General features: G+C 28.0%; 1 protein-coding gene across 2 annotated transcripts; it reads right to left on the reverse strand.

Moving 5' to 3' along the window:
• Window positions 1–2,869: 2,869 nt before the first annotated feature.
• LOC111634244 (potassium channel subfamily K member 13-like) lies at window positions 2,870–21,459 on the reverse strand. 2 transcript variants are annotated; one of them, XM_023378971.1, is made up of 3 exons: window positions 20,459–21,459; window positions 19,921–20,137; window positions 2,870–3,957 (listed from the first exon to the last, which is right to left on the reverse strand). In XM_023378971.1, the coding sequence occupies exons 1-3, from the start codon at window positions 20,534–20,536 to the stop codon at window positions 3,050–3,052; spliced, it is 1,203 nt and encodes a 400-aa protein (XP_023234739.1). In that variant the 5' UTR covers window positions 20,537–21,459; the 3' UTR covers window positions 2,870–3,049. The 2 variants fall into 2 exon arrangements, with proteins under 2 accessions (XP_023234739.1, XP_023234738.1); XM_023378970.1 differs by having other exon boundaries at window positions 19,921–21,459.
• Window positions 21,460–22,305: the final 846 nt, after the last annotated feature.

Here is a 22,305-nt window from a genome sequence, read left to right on the forward strand (position 1 = left end):
TGGGTGAAGATAGTGTTTAATCTAGGCAGCATTAGTTGGTTGCATTGCATTGGGTTTCTATAGTACTGTTACCACTATTAAATTTCCAACCCACATATATAGTAATACTTCTCTAACTTGAAGCTCCAAGGGGCATGATAAAAACTAAGTTACAGATGATTTGAGTTAGAGAACTATAGAGTAAAAAATTCCAATTCTGAATAGATTTGTACTTTTACCTCTCTTGCATTATATAAAAAATCCTTAATAATTTTTTTTGTTTTAAACAGCTTGTGTAATGTCTTTCAGCAAGATGTTCAATGTAACTAATGGAATTGAAGAGTTTTGCAGATATATTTTGTTGAGATAAAGTGAAAAGACCTCTCTCTTTGGACTGAAACATTGTCTGAAAATTGGTATTGGAGAGTAGATACAACTAACTGTCTGAAAATTTCATGGAAATTCAATAATTAGCATCACTTTGGATAGAATAAATATTAAAATTTGAATTGAGGAAGTTGAAAGTAACGTAAATCAGTGCGAAGGAACTTCAAAAAACCCGAAGAAAATTCAAGCTAAGACATTGAAGTTTCAGATGTTAAATCCCTGTGATATTCCATTGAGACCTATCAAGTGAATTGCTTTGTTTTCTTTGAGTTAAAGAAATATTCAAGTTATAGATGTTTGAATTAGAGAAGTTTTACTGTATATATGTAACCATCCTTTATATGGACTCATAATGGATTCAATCCTCCAATTTTCATGAAGCAAATATTATATACCATGCATAAAATTTGCTATAAGCAACATATATATATTTAGATGATAATTTTGCAACCCAAATCAAATTAATTTAATTTTCATGTTTATTTAGTATCAGCTTAATAAGCATTGTAAATCTTCCTAATTTAAATATGAAAGAATATGTTAAATTAAATTAAATACATTACAATTAGATTAAATTTATCAAAATTTCCTTTTTATCTTACCATGCCTTCTTTCAGTAGTAAATAATGATACTTGTTATGCAATCTTTTGATTCTTTCTAAACATTTATGAGATATTGCTTCGAATGATTGATCAACTGTAAACAAATATTATAATAAAATGTAAAATTCACATACTAGAAAAATTACATGTGAAAAATAGAAATTCAATTCTGTTTAAAACTAACTTTATTAATAAAACATATCATATATATATAGTACATGTGTAATAAAATTATCATACTCAATTATTTAATGTATACAAAGAAAGATAAAATGTAAGAAATACATTATACATTTGAAAATGTTAGATAATTTATAAATAAAATAAAATACATTTATTTTATTTTATTTATAAAATTGCTAAACCTTTTAATAAATCCTAACAAAACAAAAGTTATGGATTTTAGCCTTGTTAGAAACACTCCCATTAATAATTTTTTCCTTAATAGCCAATGTCTAGAGACTGTTAATAGTGTCTGCGATCTTGGTGTCATATTCGATAACAGACTTTCTTTTAACCTACATGTTGAAAATCTAATCAAAAATATTTCCATCCATCACAGATGAAAATTGACAGCAGATATGGAATGCTTAGGGACTTAGGCCCCAATTCAATCATATATGACTTCCGATCCAGACCGGAAGTCATGTGATTTTTTAAATTAAAATAATAAAAAAAATTGCAGCCTAGCATTGTGATGTTGTAACAATAATATACAACTAGTTTAGGTTTAGTTTTACACTTGACAATAATCACGTTTTTCGTTTCATTGGCTAAGTACAACACCGTTGTAAATCTGGTTCTCTCGTGGTCTGTACTCTAGACCAATGGTCAGCAACTGGTGGTCCGTGGAGAAATTTGGACATTGATCAACAGAAGGTTACGTGAAGTATTACGAAAGAAATGCAAAATGCATAGTTACTTTTTTCCACTCATTGNGTGATTTTTTAAATTAAAATAATAAAAAAAATTGCAGCCTAGCATTGTGATGTTGTAACAATAATATACAACTAGTTTAGGTTTAGTTTTACACTTGACAATAATCACGTTTTTCGTTTCATTGGCTAAGTACAACACCGTTGTAAATCTGGTTCTCTCGTGGTCTGTACTCTAGACCAATGGTCAGCAACTGGTAGTCCGTGGAGAAATTTGGACATTGATCAACAGAAGGTTACGTGAAGTATTACGAAAGAAATGCAAAATGCATAGTTACTTTTTTCCACTCATTGGGGGTTTCTATTCGAATCTAAAACCAAATACAAAATAACTGTTATCAATAAATAATGAACAATAAACAATATTGTGAGAGCGATTGTCATCCTTTGTGGAAAAGCGCTAAGAATCCATAAACTTGTTTCAAACAAGCAGCAATGAACTTTAGGCTTGCATTAATTTGTTATAATTAAACATGCAAGTTTCGTATTAATATAGTAAAATTGAACTTTTATGATCATTATTCTACAGGTTTTGTATTGTTTAAAAAAATTCATGATAGTGGTCCGTGGGATTCAAAATTGTGAGTTTAGAGGTCCGTGAGGTCAGAAAGGTTGCCGACCGCTGCTCTAGACGAGCAGAATTTTCTTATCCTTAGAGTCCACTGTTTTATTGCATTCCATATCAAAGTTCATGGGTGTTTTGTCGATATTTCAAATATTTGATAATGGAAATTGATATTTCTCTTCAATCAAATAATAAATTGGTGAAAACTGGTAACTTAACTTTATGGTCAAGATCTGCTTGTAGCTTCTAAACAATTTTTGTTCTTTGTTGCATTACTAGAGTTTTTCATGTTCATAAACTGGTTGTACCATTCTGAGATTGCTTTAAATTCTCTACTCTGCTTTATTTAATTTTCTTGACCATTTCAGTGCATATATACTGTATATATATATATCTTGTTTTTTTGTGTGGACGTTTCGGCTATAAGTTAGCTATAATCAATTGTAGACCCTACAAAGAAAGGCTATATTTGATTCTGATCGGAAGCACCTCGATAAACAGCACCTAAACGAAGCCGCATTTCATCTAAGAAGAAAATAAGTGATATGCTATCTCCTTCTAATATTTAAAAACTAAAATTTCAAAGAACATCTTCGCCCAATTTTTGGGAAACAAGTGCCAAAGGTCCAACACTTCCTGGTTTAAATGTTGCATCTCTATCCATAATTCTAGAAGGCAGAAGTATCACGTGACCTCGTTGTGCCGATTCATACAACTGTTTCTGCATAACTGCCAAAGACACCTTATTGGAACGTAGGAAACCTTGCATGGATATCATCTCTCCCGAATCTCTTCTTTCGTCGCTATCATAACTATCGGAATCGTCTGCAGTCTTTTGTTGACGTTTCAGATGGTCTGGCGTTAGGGCATTCCGGCGTTTTCGTAATGCTGCAGGTTTCGGCGGGGTTTTATGTATCCTTCGACATCTAAGTCGGCAGTCAATAAGTTTCATTAACCAGTTTATAAACTGTTTGATAACTATGGACATGACGTTGAAAAGACTATAAAAGCAGCAGCAACCCGCTACTAGAAACCAAAAGTTAGCAAATCTGTACCATTGCGAATTGTGATAGCTTGTTTGATCACTAGGTACCAGGTCGCCGAATCCTACAGTAGAAAAGGCTACAAAACAGAAATAGAGAGATTCGAAGTAACTCCAGTTCTCCATTGTGGAATAAAGTGCAGAAGCGGTAGTAGCTATTGAAGTAGTTGCTACCGTCAGACACAAAAGCACCCAATAAACTGATGGCTTCCAGTCATCCATATGATCGTCGAAAGAGATCTGAGAATCTCTTCTACCATTGTCACTGCCGAACATTCTCCTCCGCAATTCTCTTTCGTGGATAGATCGAAGAACGGTTGACATAAGTGTGATGATTCTTTCTAAAAATAAATTAAAAAATAATATGGCACCGGAACAACCCAAAAATCCGTAGATTATAACTGTTATTCGTCCATATATGGTTTTCGGTGTTGTCATGCCAAACCCTGTCGAGAAACAAACAAAATAATATTTATTTAAATCGATATTATAGTTAATTCATTTCTACAGAAATAATTATACTAGTTACTGCATTTTAATGGTTACTGATTACAAGCATTAGGCTAATAATCAATCAAACTATTAGTTGACCTTGCATTAGCACTAACTTGTAAGTCACAAACTAATACGGTAAATTGTCTTGGGGTAAGACAGATTGTGACTAACATAATCTCAACTTAATTCTGTGGTTTTCACATTGCTTTATGGAATCAAACTTACACCACCAAATATATATTTGTAAATCATTTTAAACAACTTTTAACGATTCGATACGTTTATATTATATAAATGTATAGATATTTAAACGATAATTCGATACCATTTAATATATAAGCCGATCAAATATTATAGAAATGTAATAAAGAAGCTAACGAAGAAATTATATAGAAAAACAATTATTTATAAATTAATTATAGGCTAATAAAAATAATAAAGCACTTTGCTTTTGTTATTGTATTATAAATAAAAACATTAATTAAATATCTTGATGAATAAATGGATTAATATAAATTAAACATATTATATTATTAGTAATTATAACTAAATCAAAGTCAGTTAAGACCGGATATTCTTGGATTGATTCATTAATTACGTTGTTAGAAGTGTTAATCTTCAATTGTATATTGGAGTTTATCATCGCAAAATAATATAAGTTATATGAATTTAGATCTGCATTTTGGATTGGATTAGAAAATGAAAATTTAATACGTCCTTTTTTTAATATTTTATTTTTCGATTTTACAAAATTAATAAGTACTACTGTACTGTACATTTGATTATACAGTTTTGTACGTTATTTCTTTTTTTTTATGTACTGTACTTTAAACATCTTTGAAAGATTTCTGAAGTGGTTTCAAAGTATATAATGAATATTTATTTTTAATTAATAATTTCATTATGCCATAATAATTGAAATTAATCAAAAAATCTAGAAGTGTTAAATAAAATTATTAAGTTTATTTTACATAGAAATTATTTTCCTTTCAATACATTCATTTCTCATACATTTCCAATCGGTTTTCTGTTTACGTACAGTACGTAGTCCATATAATTTTAATGCAAACTCGACATATTAAACGTGTAATGAGTTAAAAAAAGGGGGGATGGGGAAGTAATGACGAGTGATTAATTCATAATTTATTTACTATGTTTATTTGCATTAAGAATAAAAGTTCTATTAATTTTTAACTTGTTTATCGCAAATAGATGTACAGTACTGTACACAGCAAACAGATTTTATAACGTCAGGATAAGAAGGTTTTAGTTTACTGAAATATTTTCAAATTGTTATTTACTTGTATCAAATATTCTTAAATCAAACTTGAGATTTTTTTTTATTGTTTCTTGCACAATATTGTTAAGGTCAAAACAGGCATACAGCAGTTGAAAAACAATCCCAAAAGGGCAGTTCGATGTTCGGAATAGAAAAGACGAATGGCGGTCCCTAGATAATTCTCTTGGCAATTTATACAGTTGTTAGAAGAATGACTTTTAAACATTTTATTAAGATTTCACTTTTATCGCTTATAAAATATAATAGAAGCAGAAATACACTTTAAATATATCATCGATATTAAATTCTTACGTTATAAATTACGTAATCAAGTCAAAAGCATGTAGGCCTATATTTAATTAAGTTTCCTTTATAAAACTGTTGTTTTAGCTATTGTATAAATTGTTCCGATAACCAAAGCGGTCATCGTCCCTATAAAAAGCGAAATTTTAATGGAAAAATCGATATACAACTAAAATAAAAAAAAACAAAATATAGGCTGAAAAAGCTCTAAAAATTATATAAAGCTCTAAATTTTATTATTGACAAGAAGAATATTGAATCTATTAAAAAAACAACAACAACAACACACACACACACACACACACACACACACACACACACAAACACAAACAAAAAATATTTGATTAATATCTTTTTGTTAAAGGTTAAAAGAAAATAATAAAAATACACAGATATAAAATTTGATTTAAATTTCTATAATATATACATATATATATATCAANTTTTTATTCGACTTAATTATCTTCAAATAAACAATAAATTTTTTAAAAGTATGAAGAAAAACAATTTACTTGCCGCATTCATAAAGTAACACATTTCAATAATGGACAATAATATACACCTGATATATAATGGATAATTTACAGCAAATATCTTCTCTTATCTTTATTTGTATACATTTTATATGTAATAATATTTGCAACCGAAATATATATCAAACTCATCGTTTCTATTATCATTTTTTAAAGCTTATTTAATAATTGAATTTACTGTTGTCAGAAGTGAATCGATAATTCAGTATAAATTTAATTCATTAAACTGTTAGTATCAGGCGGATTCCAAGAAACAAAGCTGAATGATGAAATGATTTGTATCTTAACAATTTATGCTCTGACGTTATATGATCTTATGATTATATACTTGCATCCTGGAAGATATCTTCATGAATTTCTTTACATACAAAAATAGGCTATCATTTTTTCTTTTTTAATTTTCAAAAAATTTAAGATAAACTTTATAAATTGCTATAAACATTTTAATACTGTTAGACAAATAGATAGGAAAAAGATAGGCCTATTTTTTTAAGAATAAATTAGGTCATAAGAAAGAATTTACCAGTAAATAAAGAATCATAAAAATGCAAACGATATAAATTTTTAAGTAAGGCTAAAGTATAATTTCATGGAAAAAACAAGCTTAGAATAATCTAGATTGCTTATATAAATATTAATCGTTCCATAAGTATTAAATTTATTTACTTAAAACGATACTCCCATAAAGCCGCAGTTATCATTTTATGGAACTGTTAATGTTGAGTTTAGAAATTAGCATATTGGAAAATAATTACTAGTCTTTGTCTCGTTGAATAATATATACAAAATCATTTTGATTTTTATTACGAAGGCTCCAAACAAATTAGTCGGGTTTATAGATTAATTTTCGGTTTAATAGAAAAGCATTCTCATAAAAATGACCATAACTTTTTGTTATTATTGATATAAAAAGAGTAAGTACCCATTTTATAAATTTTGTTTACGAAATCCTGTTAAATAAAAGTAAAAAAAAAAACTGCATCATTTATCATGTAAATTGTAATGTATATTTATACAAACAAACGAAAAAAGAAGAAAATGTTATAAACTGAAAATGCAATAAAGTTTAATGAAATTTTCATATTTTTCAATAATTATAATAAATGATAAATAGTCTATTAAAATTTTTAAAATCGTTTATTGTTAATCTGAAATTTAAATGAAGAAAATTAATAGCGATTGTCACGGGAAAATTATTCCTTTTAATATTGAATTAGATAATAATGAAAATTAATCAAGTATATGGAATATGACAATGAATTAACCAAATATACTGCTGATTGATCTGATTAATATAAAATGCAATTTACCTTTATCATAAACGCATTCAGGAAGCTTTATATAGGCTATATATAAAGCTTTACATATATACTTTGTACAGTACATACAAAAATAACAATATATATATATATATATATTGTTATTTTTGTATGTACTGTACAAAGTATCTTTTATAAATACTTGTAGATATAGAGAAAAGTTACTTTTATTAGATCCTGTGACAAATTACAGAATTGAAAGTAAGCACTGACGAATATATAAATGAATCGACTCTTTTGTTACTAGTTACAGTAAAAACTACGGATAAAATATGTAAATAATACTTAAAGGCTACACCGAAATTATATTTAAGAGAATTTCTTGCTTATCTTTTAAGTAAGGAGATCATAAGATATTGATTATAAATGACTGGATTTTCTGAAGTTCTTATTGCAGAACTGAAAGAATGTTTGAGTTCATATATTAAAGAGAAAAAAATATAGATATACAACCGACATAAAATTCGAGATAAATAACAATTTAGATAGATATGGAACTTTGGCTATCTCTGAATAAAACTGTATAATTGCTATGCTTACAAGATTAAAAGATACTTAATGCTAGTATATAGATCTATTCGTAACAATTTTTCTTCTTTTTATACCCTTAAACACGTTATTTAAATCTATTAAACTGTCAATTTGTTAAAATCACATATAAAAATATTAATATTTTCAATATAAATGCACTAAACAGATATTTTTTAAATTCCCTCATTATTAACGGAAAGTAAATCTGTTTTGTTAAAACTTATATTTAGAAAATCATTATAATGTCTCGTAAGACATTAATAATTTAACTAAAATAATCGTCCTCGCCATTCTTTAGATCAATTCGAGTGTGTCTATTCTTTTAATTAACAGATGCTGTTTGATCTGTTCACGTCGTACTGTTGATATATAAATAAACGGACACTTGATACGATTGATTTCAGTGTATAATTGTTTGCTAACAAAATGTAAACCGTTTAATTGTTATGCGAAATGCTCATATTTTTCTAAAGGATTTTTATTTATTTTTAAACGAGATACTCACATTTTTAAATAATTTATATCTAGCTTAAAATAGACAAAGCAATTTAATTATCATTTTTATAACTAATTCAATATATATTTATGTTTATATATATTTATATAGATAGAATGTACGGCAGTATATTTATGAAAATTATTATATTTTCAGAAAACAATCTTTCGAGATCAGCAGAGAACTACTTTGCATGCATTTGAATATATCAATCTACATAAACTTGAAATTACATTTTTTTAAATAAAGAAACGTCGTCTCCTCTGTGACATTTTGGGCTATTGCGCCCTTGGCCTTGACCCATTTAAACAAAATACAGTTTAGTATAAATTTATTATTTTCTTCTATAAGTTTGCCAAGTTTGGTAGAATTATCAATTTTCATGTTTGAATAAATCGGTAAACTTCAAAACTATAAAAGTATTTCTTGAAGTATGTGTGCCCTACATACACAGTCTTGTTATTTCTTTATTATTATTGTTATTATTATTTTTTTTAACTCTTAGCTTTTGATAAAATATTGCTTTGAAGTATTTTTGGTATACGTTTGTAGGACACTTGAATTAATTCTTCCATAATCGGTCGGATAACGAATATAATGGAACCGGCAAAGTAGAAAGTGATCTCGGAAGTAACGAGGGATCATATCCTCGATTTGCTCCCGTTTTTTCAAGTAATCGTCGACTGCCAAACTTTCCTTATAGGAAGAAAAGAATTTTCAACCGACAAACGTCGGCCAGTTACCATGGTAACCAGTGTGAAAGAGGGGAAGAATAGACTTTTTCCTTTCTTTCCCACTATATATATATATTCTCGTAAAACTTAGTGGAGCCGATAAAAATCGTCACCGTCAGAGTCGATCGTCTGCGGAATTCCAAATGAGAACTCGAGCTCTTTGTTTGAAATATACGAGACCAATATGGCTTTATCTTCAATTTTTCTACTCTAAGTGGCACTATCAATTAATTATAAGACGAAAAATCGCCAATAAGTCCAAGAGAATTGTTCTAAAATACGAAATTAAATCCAAACTTAATCGAAGTGAATGAGGATATCGCATCTTTATCCTAAATAATAACTTAGTGGCTTTTGTAGGACTTTGTCACCTTTCAACAACAACCGAAATACGCCTCTCTCTTCTCTTACATTCATAACAACAGATTAATCACTCGGTTGCTGACAAGTTGACAATGTTACAAGAGATAACGTAACAGCAACCCGCAACATTCCTTCGTATGCTTTTGACATAGAACAAATAAGACTTATTGACACGAATGTTCTTCTAATTTATTAAATTACACAATTATAATTGTTGGGCAAAAATATTTTCTATGTTCGCTCGTTGCGCAATGAAGCAACCAAAGCCAAAAATTTTTTATTATTCAGTTTTATCGGCTGGCATAAAGCCAGAATCCTTTAAAGAAGCCAGGTGGACTACCATATTATTGATCCAAATTCTTTGTTTCTTGATAAACTTCAACTTATTGAAATTATATACAGTAATAACGAAATCAAATTTTTATACATTCGTTGATTTTTCCTTCAAAAATTCCCTAAATAACAATTCATCTCGATTTTGAAGTGCATAGATCCATATTATTCTCAATAATTTCTTTTTAATACACAAAGAACGATCGTTATTTAATATAAAAGCAATAAAATATATATTAAAGCCGTTAAGCACTTATAAGTTTTATTATTTTTTTTATAGTACAACGTTTATTGATACGTTTATAAAAATTTATTCACGAATATTTCGTATCTGTGTATGACAAATTCAACTTAATCTATTCTCTATACACTCATATTAAACTTATCTTTTTTTCTGTCTATTGTAATATTGATTTAAGTTACGCATTATTTTTTTTCCTAGTGCAAAAATAAAACTATTTTAAGGTTACATACAAGAAACATTATGATATGAGTAACGATCCAAACTATAGCTGTTGACAGTTAGTAGAATCGTCTTTCCTGCTTGTCTCGCTGAAAGGACAATTCAAGATTGGATAGAAGTATCTCGATACTGTTGAAGGGGAAAAAGAAAACTTAAATCAACGATTCAAGATTCATTTCGATCAAACTTGATGTCATGTATAGCAAAGTGTCGACATTTTTATTATGTAAAAACGATAAAAATTTATTGTCTAGTACACACAACAATAGCTAAGTTTCAGTCGAATTTTAACGTATCTTCGTTTGTCGTATGATAAATAAGTTTTAATATTATTATTTCTAAAAAAAAATAACAAACGTATCGGGCTGATCTAATCTGCTTCTTGTTGACTAGAATAAATAGAAAGGTGAACACTGATGTGATGATTTCAAATTAGTTTTTTTAAAGTTTTGCCAGGGTAACTTTTTCCTGGTTAAACCACTGTATACGTAATGAGTGAATTACATTAAGCAAAAAATAAAAGTTTTTATCATCGCCTTTTTTTATATAAAAAATATTCATATTCTTAATTCTACTTTTCTAGAAAATTATTCTCAATTTTTTAATGAGTTTTCGATATTTTCTGCTTTCCTGGAGTTCTAAAAAAATGCTATTTTGAGAAAGTCAATTTCAACCTTATTTGTTGAAATCTTAAAAAAATTAAACCCAAGCCGTAAGTTCAATGTAGCTAATGTGTTACGTTATCAATACGTAACTCATCAAAGAGCTCATCAAAGATGAGGTCTTTGATAAGTTTTTCTAATTTTAACGCAATTTAAAGTATTGTAAATGTAACTTTTTATGTTTCTTATGATTTATTCAAGTGAAATGTAAATTTGATTGAATAGACTCATGATCATTCGAGACAGTATAGTTAATTGCACGAAACTAACTTTTTACATATAGTAAATATTCCAGTGCTGTGTTTGTCTGCTGACTAATTATAAGATTCAGAGACTCAGCGGGAAGCAGATCTGCATCCTTATAAGAAAAACAATATCCAGCGGAATGAAAAGAATTAGCGAAGCAATAACCCAGCTGTGCAGAATTAGGAATTGTTAGAGCCAAAAACTAAATGAAATGATATACGAAGGATCGATATAACGAGACAGGTGATGGGATCGTTTGATCATTAGAGATGTGTTTATGAGAATCGAGGTTGGTGCAAAGACCTTCCCAAAGAAGATTGAATAAAAGATGTTAATTTTGAATCTCCGACCATAGTATTTAAGATTTATAATAACTTTTATTCAATGTTCTAATACAGTATTATTAAAAATTCGATTAAAGTTTTGAATTATATTTAATCTACATTAGAGCTGAACGATTACTTAAGACTTTTTATTTTGTCGCCTAATTATTTTGGATGATGAACAAATATGTCATAAAAGATATCAAACGAGCAATCAATAAATAATCTTCGTGACATCAATTATTTCTGATTTAAAAAACTTTAATTGCCATAACTGTTCAATAACTTTCGAACACATATTAAACAGATTATTTGATAATTTGAACATGCATTAAATAATCATTTGTAAAAGTAAGACTAATGTATACTAAAAGGATAATTAAAGCGTTTCATAATCCAAAGAAATTCAAATAAAAGCTTAAATTTAACTAATTCTATACTATTGTTATTTGATAATTCATAATCATAAACTGATAAAATATAGAGATTTATTAATTATATTATTATTATTATTATAAAATACAAAGTATGTTTTATTTTTCGAAAATTTTTAAAAACTTTTCTATGTTTAAGATCATATTTTAATTAAACAAGTACTGAAATTAGTTCCACCCTACATTTAGTAACACTCGTATAGAATAGAGTAACAACATCACGAGTCTCCTCCCCTCACGTGTTTCGTTTAACATGTGCGTAATGAATTTCATCACATTTAAAACTTCGAACATTCACTTTTAGTTTCATATAAATTGAATGGTCTAAAGTTTTAAATACAAAGAAATCATAAAAATGCGTTAAATGAAGCCAATTCTGTTGTATCTTTTGTTTACCAAGAATTCCTTTTTTAATATTTGATTTTAGATATCTTCAAGTAAAATTTATTATCAGTTTCATTGTCTTTGTTATTGTAGACTGGGTGAATTGTGATTGCCTTAATCTTTCCCACGAAGTTTCAATAACAACTGAGCATATGAAACACTTTGCCATTCTCTCCACAAAGGAAAATACAATGTCGTCCAAATTTAAATGTTTTTATTAAGTTACTGTCCTTCATCTTTTTCAATAAATTAAATGTTGAAGTTCTACATCCTCTAATCAATTTAATTATATCTCGGATTCGTCGGATGTAAGATAATATTAACTGTAGAACGAGAAACATAAATTTCTACAATATTCTAGATTTAATTCTGCATTTTTTTAACCTAAATATATTAAATTGAACGCAGTCTGACAACATCAATAAAACAAAAAGTCTTCGTGTTTTTGGTTTAGTATGAATCTAAATCTCATCAATATGCAAGAAAAAAGAGGATAGATTCTCATCATATTTACTAGCCTTGAGCAATTTGAACATATGATTTCATTTGTTAATTTCTTATCCAAATGTTGAATCACTCGCTTTAAATTGTGAATTTTATGATAATATTCGAAACTTTAATCTATATTTTAATTAGGATTTATTTCATTCGAGAATTTATAGTTAGAAACTTTATAGAATCGTGTTTTTTGATATGTTTCTTCTTCCAAATTCAAGCTTGTAATTACAGTATTCACCGTCTATTTAAAGTTTTTATTTTATTATATGTTATTCTAAATATAAAGCTATTTTTTAATATAATATAAATAAATATTTATTTCAAATTTTATTGGATTTTTAGTTTTATTACATACATGCCCACATAAACAGGATATGTGAATTGGGGAATATTTTCTCATTACAAGTCACTGTAAAAACGATAATAGACTTTCAAAATCGTCTATGAATGCCCATAAGGAGCGGGACGGATATAGTATAGATTTCTCTACACCATTTGCTTTTTATAGAAATCTTTTTTTCCCCTACACGTTTTTTTAAAGAAAATAATCTTATCTCGAAACGATAAAATTTTATACTTCTATTTTGATTTGCGCTTATCGTAAAATCGTCAATAAACTACAGGACTTTTAACAAATAATTTATCAGTATGATTGACAGATTTACTGAAGTGAATTGCACGATTCAGTGGGAAGAAAAAAAGGAAAATACAACTAAGCATCTGGATTAAAACAGAGATTCGCTTTACCGAGATTATACTCTATTAACAGAATACCAATTAGCAGCTTAAAGATTTAATAATATACATCAGTGTTTCCAAAACTACTGTCACCCCTTTAGTGCGTATATTTCTTTAGTGCTCCTATAATATCAATCAAAAAGGATACATAGAAAAATATATTTTGATAATTTTTTTTTAATTTAAGCATTTATTTTATAAATAAAAAATATCTTAAAGTACTTTATTAATTCATACAGTTTTATGTCTCGAAACTGACTTTATAGTGTACTTATTTAAAGATGAGTAATAAAGTTTTGTCTCCTTACTTTCCCTTGTCTTCCAGTGGTCCCCGTTGAATCTTCTACCTCCCCCTGGAAATCACTGATATCTTTCAGTTGCAATCTATTGGATTTAATGAACTAAATATATGTTCGGACTTTATTGATAACGATAAGTAAAGTTTATTTAACAAAAATAATATATTACTCATTAATAAAATGATAAGTTTACTTAGGACAGTATTCTGATTCTCCCTACCGTAAACATCGATACGTTTTGTAGATATAATTTCTTTAAATGAACATTCTTGTAAATCTAGAAATTTAACTTTCATCATGTTTTAAAACGTTAATCAATAAACGTTAAACGAATTAAATTAACTTCAGATATAAAATTAAAAAAACACGAAGATTAAATATGGAAGAGTCGAAAATCTGCAGAAATTGTTTATAAGTAAATTTAACTTTACAAAGAATTAAGAAATTTTCATAAGATGAAATTTATTTATCTCGACTGTAAATATAAAAATCAAATATTCGTGCAAATAATTAAAAAATTAATTTTGTCGGATGCTCCGGAGAAACTTTTTTTTTTTTTTTTTTTTTTTTTTAAAAGANAGTCATCAGATTTAATTTTACTCTTTTAAAATGAAATTAAATTATCTTAGAAATTAGCAATTCTGTTTTAAGAAATCTACTTTTCCCCCACCCCTTCTACGAAACTGTCTAGTTATACGCATATAATTGAGTTATATTTATTTATATTTTGAAAATTTAAGTAAACAGAAACGAAAAAAGGAGAAATTTTTGTACAAAATTCAAATATTTCAAATAAATTTCATTTTTTTTTTAAAATCATCCTCTTCGCATCCGGCGAGAATTTTTTAAAAAAAGAAAATCAAAAAATCTTTTTATTTGTCCTGTATTTTCGAAAGATAGATAAAGCCGCGCCCCTCGAGTATGGTTTAAAGATACACATTTTATTTCGTGTCCTTTTAAATATTTTACTCCAATAGTAATAAGACTCTTCAGACCTGTTGAATGACGTATTTTAAAAATCTGGCAAAGTGCCAAAAGTCGAATACGCAAGCGCAAACACGAGTGTCGAAGGGCAGAGGAAAAAAAGCATTGCAATTTAATAAACGCATGCGTTGCTGCATTATTATAGATATTAGACCTAGTTATTAAAAAGAAGCAGAGCGTACGTAATTAATTCGAAAAAAATAAGTATAAATATTAAATATTATTACGGTTTCGGAAGAGAAAAACGACAATAACTCAAGATAAATAAGCAGATATTGTCATTTTTGTAAATGAAAAATATTTATCGTACTCACAATGAAAATACAACTATTCCAATAAGGGAACATTTTTGACACTTTTACGACTCATTGTCAAGCTCTTGCCATTCAATTTTGATAAACGAAAATTGAAGTAGTGAAACTGCTAGAGTAGAAGGAAAATAGGTCAGAGTTCAAACTCTAAAATAATTCTTTACTTTAAAAATATATATATATATATATATATTGTTTCTAATCCTTGAAAAAAAGTATAATCTATCACTGACAGTATTATTAATACGATATTAAATCATATAATTTCCGGTTGGAAAATGATTAAGTGCATTGGAGATATCGTTGTTTTAATAATACGCGTTGAGCCACTTATCGAGAGGTTGATGATTATATGGAAATTTTGTTTATAAATAAATTTCATAAACAATCTCGTAAAAGAAAAGATAAAGAAAAACAAGAGTTTAACGCACTTTTCTTCCATTGTAGTTTTACTAATTAAAAAAAAATTGTATTGTTTTAGCTTTCTTTTTTTAAAAAAATAGTTTTTAAAGCGAGTTAAATTAAAATTTTAAAAAAGAGTTAATGGATAACGTAATGAAATTTTTAGCTTGTTTACATTTTTTTTCTTGTTTAGATTAACCTTAATAAGTTTTAAATTTATATATGCGAATTTTTTTAGAATAGAATTTTTCAAATGTCTGTACTTAACTTAAATTGCTGTATTGTCTCTCCGCTTCCTTCTATATTTATCTCTATTTTTTTTTCTTTCTTAAATGACAACATTCTTTTCTTAAAATTTATTCGAATTTAAATTCTCTGCATTGTTTTATTTTTATATTTTTATTTATTTCATAATAATTTACAGAAGAAATTTTGGACATGTTCTAAACTAAATCTATAACAAGTAAAAGATAAATTTTCTTAATATTTAAAAATCTAATGGTATTGTCATTTACAAGAACTCCAAACCACTTAAAAAAACAGAGTTATCTTAAAAATTAATTGCAATTAATTTTTAAAATCAAAGCTTTTAAAAGAATATTTTCTATTCTGGAATTGCAATTGTTTAATCTGCAGTAAATTTACATTTTATTTGCAATTTAAAATATACATTTTGTTTAAAGTTTCGGCTTCTTTTAAGATAAAATATTTTTTATTCGACTTAATTATCTTCAAATAAACAATAAATTTTTTAAAAGTATGAAGAAAAACAATTTACTTGCCGCATTCATAAAGTAACACATTTCAATAATGGACAATAATATACACCTGATATATAATGGATAATTTACAGCAAATATCTTCTTGATGTTAATGAAAAAAATAACTAATTACTTTTATATGCTAATTATTCTGTAATCAAGAACATTACCATCAAAATATTCTCGTTTAAATATTAATCAATAGACTAAAAACGTTATGATGTGTACAGTTTTGAATTGGATCAATTATACAATTAATCATTTAAAATAAATATACTGTACAGTACTATACAGTACATCTCATTGGAAAGGAATTTTGTAAATTTCGACTTTCTAAAGATAGTCGAATATATTTATATTTCCTGTAACAGGGAGTATAAAATTTCAAATTTAAATTTTAAAAAGGAATATTGAAATAATATATTTTGAAGTAAGTTGTATATTTAATTAAAAAATCGTCCTTCTTTATCAGTTAATAATAATCTAAAAGATAATTCTATTTATACAATACTCGAGACTGCAATGGAAAAAAAATGATAACGAGAACTGTCCCTATTTTCTATCCAGTTTTTAAACGTTAAAGGTCGTTTTCTGGTGACATTAATGACACCGTGACGTCATGAAGTTTGAAATTCTAATCGTTTAACTGATTTCCTAAAATCAAAGGTAATTAATGTGGATAGAAAGGAAGAAGGAAAAAAACAGATACCAGTTATATCGTTGCCAGTGATTAAGCTAGAAAATATATTTTATTCAAACGAATTGGAAAATTTAAAAAAGTAAGACCTAATTACAATACTTATAGACGGTGGTTTAAAGTTTATTTGATAAAAGTTTTATCCAAAGTCGAAATAGTTGCATGAATCCGTAAGATTGATGTATTAGAGAGAGAATGCAGAAAGGAGTTTAATCGCCTCTCGAAAACACCCGATCAAATTGGTGCTATTTTGTTATAGGAAACAAAATTATAGACTTATGATTATTAAAAAATTATATTTTTAGTTATTAAACAATAATCAATAATAAGTAGCACACAGTTTACATATAAATATCAACAATTTTATTTCTAGTTTCGGATTGAAACGCTGAAAAATAAATATTTAAATAGATTCTAAATTAAGGAAATAAACCCAAATTCTTCAAAAGTTTGTCATTTTTACTTCCAGATCTTAAATTTAACTGTTTATAAGTAAATATCATAGGATCCTGCAGACACAAATATTCTATAACTTAACAATATTTAAAATATAAGCTATAAATAACGAGAAAGTATAAATTCTGCCCTATGCAATTTATCAGGTTTACAAGAAAGAAAACGCTATCTAGAAACTTTTTCTTACAGCGGAGAGTGGAATCAATTGTAATAGCGACTATGAATAAATCTCAGAAGATAGAAATCTTTAGAAAAAAAGCATGTTATAAGTTATCTACAGCATCAGCGAAGAAAATCTCGAGTACAGGCATCTACTTTCCAATACAGACCTACGAATGTTATCCAACCGACAGCCGTAGGGACGATCATATCATTGATTTGTTTCGCCATGTTGGATAAAGGAATGGTCATTAAACGGAGCAACGATAGTAGAGTTAAACGATAGTAGAGCATCTGCGGATGCAATTGAATAGTTGAGAAGATTCATATTCGACATCTATAATTGATTTTCGAGAAACTTGGTGAAATTTTCGAATATGCGTTGCTGACTTAAGCATTAAAAAACGCTCGATGAATATTATAAAAATGCTTTAAATTTTAATTACAAAAACAAAAAAAAAACTGAAAAAAGAATGGACTAGAATGAAATTCTAAGCTTTATCTGTGTGCCATATAATAAAACAACGTTGAACATAACAAATCCTTCAACATATCACGTAATCTCAACATACACTGGTAGGTCACTGCAGATCTATTACTATGGCAGAAAATCTTTCTCCTTCAATAAAGAAAACTAATTTTCACAAAAGATGATCCAACTTTTGTTAAATCTTGTTCTAGAAACATCAAAGTCGATATTTCTTTTCTTGTAGATAAATTGATGTTATATAACTTTTAACTCCTATTCCGTTCTTCATGCTTTTTTGATTTTCGAAATATAAACTATTTTACTCTACTTATAAAAAAATTTTACAAATTTTTTAAGTGTATTAATTATTTTATTAAATTTAAAGTATTTTAAAAAGGAATTGATCGATTTTAAAATGGAAAAAAATTCTCTTACAGTATCTAATTACATTAGCAAATTAAGAATAAATTAATTACGTTTTTACTAATTAACAATTGATAAATAAATTAATCAATAATCAATGATAAATTTTTTAAATCACTTTGAACGAGAGATTTGGATCTATTTATACGTTTATTGTAATTGTGTATTGAATGACAATCGTTTTCTGTTTTTTCAACTCTCGTAAATACTGTGATTATGGAATAAAGAAAAATATTGAACACGATAAAATAGAATTAACACTGATATAGTATTATATATATAACAAATTGAAATGGTATCTTCACATAATTTATATGGACTCTATATCCAGCTAAAAATATGAATAATTTATAATTGTATAAGATTCGGATTAGCCTAGATTTTACAATAAATTTACGATAAGTTAATATAGACCTATATAATATTTATAATATGGATTTCTATAAAGTTCGCAAAGACTTAAAATTATAGATTTGACAAATGATCAATATTGATATAACCGCTTGTAAAGGATCGAGAGATAAACGCTCGCACTTATTGAAACTTTTAAAATTCCACGAGTTAACACTCTAAACAGAATTAATAAGCTACGTATTGAATTTTTTCATTTGAACGCCATTAAAATATTATAAAAATTCATGAAAGCTAAGCAAATTAAAACTTGCCCTACGTTCGTTTTAACTTTGAAAAGAAAGGCATTCCCCTTATATAAATAATAATAGAACGATGTAAACGAAAACTGCAAAACTCCCCAAGGGTAGACTTAAACCGTTTGATCGATCTTAAACACGAAACTACAGAGATAAGAGAGAAGCGGGTTAAAAAAAGTGGAATACATCTAGTGGTGGCACAATTCTGGAGCGATTGTAAGGGGATCTTGAAGGATAGCCCGATAAATCTTGTCGATTCTTGTTCCATTAGATAGCAGTGGTAATCAATAGTCAAGCATTTTGCACTAGTTAATTATGAACACTTTGCTGCTTTAGAGGTAGAGGATTGGAATGGCGCCAAATTTGGTAGAAATCAAATTCGATAAGAAAATAAGTTAAAACAGTCTTAAAGTATTTCTTTTTAGTCAAAGCAACAGGAATTAATTATAATATGTAACGTGAAGATATTTTCTATCGACTGGGCTTACGATAAATACAACTTTTTTCTTTTTCTTTCGGATTTATAGTAAACCAAATACTCATTTCCTTACGACCTTTGGTAATTTAAATACTAAAAATTTTGGAGACGAGACATTTAAAATAGGTTATATACTTTATGTAAACAGATAGCAAAGTAAGAAAAGAAGCAAAATAGTTGACTTACCTATTGTAGAAACGACAGTGCCAACAAAGTAAAAAGATCCGGAAAAGTCCCATCTCTGTCTTTTGTCTATCACTCCAGCAGCCGTAGCATTACCATATTCGTAAAGCAGAGTGAGAACATCCTGCATATCAATAGTATTGTTGTACTTGGACCAGAAATTTCTATAAACATTCAGAAATCTTTGTCGATTCTGTTCTTCTTCCGGTTGCTCCAATATCTGAAAAACAGCAGCACCAATGATCATGTAAATCACCATAACTACAGCCAATAATAGCAACCGTGCATTTTCTTCGCCGAGATGAAGAACTGTACAGCATCTTCCTTTCTGGTCCATGACCCTGGTCTACATCTGAATATTGTCAATACGGTCAGTCTCCATCCCGTCCATGTGCCATTTCATTACCTACTGACCACGTGGCCGATGACAAGTAGTCCAGGATCATCATCTCTGCAACAACTATCCTCGCACCCACTGATATCCATCGTCCAGACAAAAATCTTAAAACTCTTAGAAATCTTTCTACACTTATTTATATACCTTAATATAAGTTAATATTTCACCAGTCGTTTTTCTTTCCATCTCTACTTCGACTCGTTTCGACGAATCCGCCAACATTCATCCGTTCCTCATCGTCTGCTCTCTTACAAACCTGCGATCGACTGTCAGCCAGACAGCAGCCTCGTGGTCGATGACGTTGCGTGACGTCATAGGAGAATTTACGGATTATTCCGTTGGATCGAGTGGAAAATAATTCTGCCCCGGGTACGTATCCAGTTTTGACGTTTACTATCGTAATACGTTAACGGTTGTTGGACAAATTCGACTATTAAGAAAAATTTACTCATTTGATCCAAATTATATTTTACTAATGCCGGGTATGGCCATAAATAACAGTTATGATGACAGCTATCTCTCCAATAGCTTAAGAGGCGATTACGAAAAATGCGCATTTGCATTCTCTTCTTCCCAACTTTAATTGAATTTTTTACTTCACTTCAGTTTGCAATTTATTATTTTTCTTCATTTTTATTTTTACTTTTCCCCCTTTTATTCCGTTTTTTCTTTCTTTCTTTCAAAGAATCCGCTCGGTTATGTTACCGAGTCGTTTTATATCGATAAACAACAACACCGTTTGGTTTCAGTCGATATAAACGCCAATGTGACGCCAAGGGGACCCACCAGACAAATATAGAATGTCTGACGCAAAATAAAAATACCGACGTTCAAAAATTTATTTATTTCTCATGATTTGTGATTTTTAATATTTTTTTCCCCTCTTGGAAATGTCGTAGAATTAAAAACAGCTTTTTATATTTAGAGCGAATATTTCCTTCTTTTCTGTTTAGAGAATAGTTTAGGGAATATTTTCTCCGTCGCTGTATAAAATTATAAATTCCGTTTAAACCTAACAGGTAGGGAGAGTAGTGGATAAAAGGCGAACAAATTAAGTTATAATTAATGTCGGTTCTTAATAATCAAGCGCAAAAATGTCTAATAAATCATTTTGTCCTATATAATTCAAGGGAATTTATCGAAAGACGTTGACAATGCGATTAATGAATGAATCCCAAAAATGTAATTTGATATAAATTCTCGAGAAGAAATTATCTTTTAAATTGTAATTTCGAAATTAGTAAAAATTAATTGAAAATTAAATAACATAATCTTAAATTATGTTTGACGGTGTGAAGTTAATTATCTGAATAACTACATTATTGCCAAACGGGAATTAAAAAATGAGACTTTTTGACAACTTTTTTTTGGCAAAATAAAAATAAAAATATACGAATTCGAAGAGATTTAAAAAAGTATTTGTAGACAGTTTTGTATGCGGGATCCTCGAAAACAACAAACTAATTTAAAACATCAAACTTTAAGAATATTTCGATTTTAATTAGCAACCTATTATATTATAAAAATGGCGGCTGTTAAATGGAAATAGTCCTCAATCAAGTCAGTAAACTGAATTATGGGTTTTAATTTACACAAGTAATAAAAAGAAATTGAGATTAATTCGAATAATTATTTAACTTTATCATAATTCAGACATAAAAACAGAATTTTAATGAAAATAATCAATTTTGGGCCGAAGTAAGTTACTGCCCATGAATTTTCAGCTAGTCGAAAATACATTGGACGCAATGGTTTGACTTAAATTATTACTCTTCAGACTGAACTTTTAAACTTAAACAAATTACTGTAGTAATAAGCTGTTTAAATAAAAGGTTTCAGCATAGCTGGAAGTCAAATATAGTAAACAGAACGATTTGAATTTGTGTGCTTACTATGACTAAATTTCAAATAATTAAGATCAATAATGCATACATTACCGATTTAATCGGATAAATATTCGTGAATTTAGCTGAGAAAATTTGTTTCAGACA

This window comes from Centruroides sculpturatus, unplaced genomic scaffold (assembly GCF_000671375.1).
Source record: "Centruroides sculpturatus isolate CEXI.00-Female unplaced genomic scaffold, Cexi_2.0 scaffold361, whole genome shotgun sequence".
Classification (NCBI taxonomy): Eukaryota; Metazoa; Arthropoda; class Arachnida; order Scorpiones; family Buthidae; genus Centruroides; species Centruroides sculpturatus.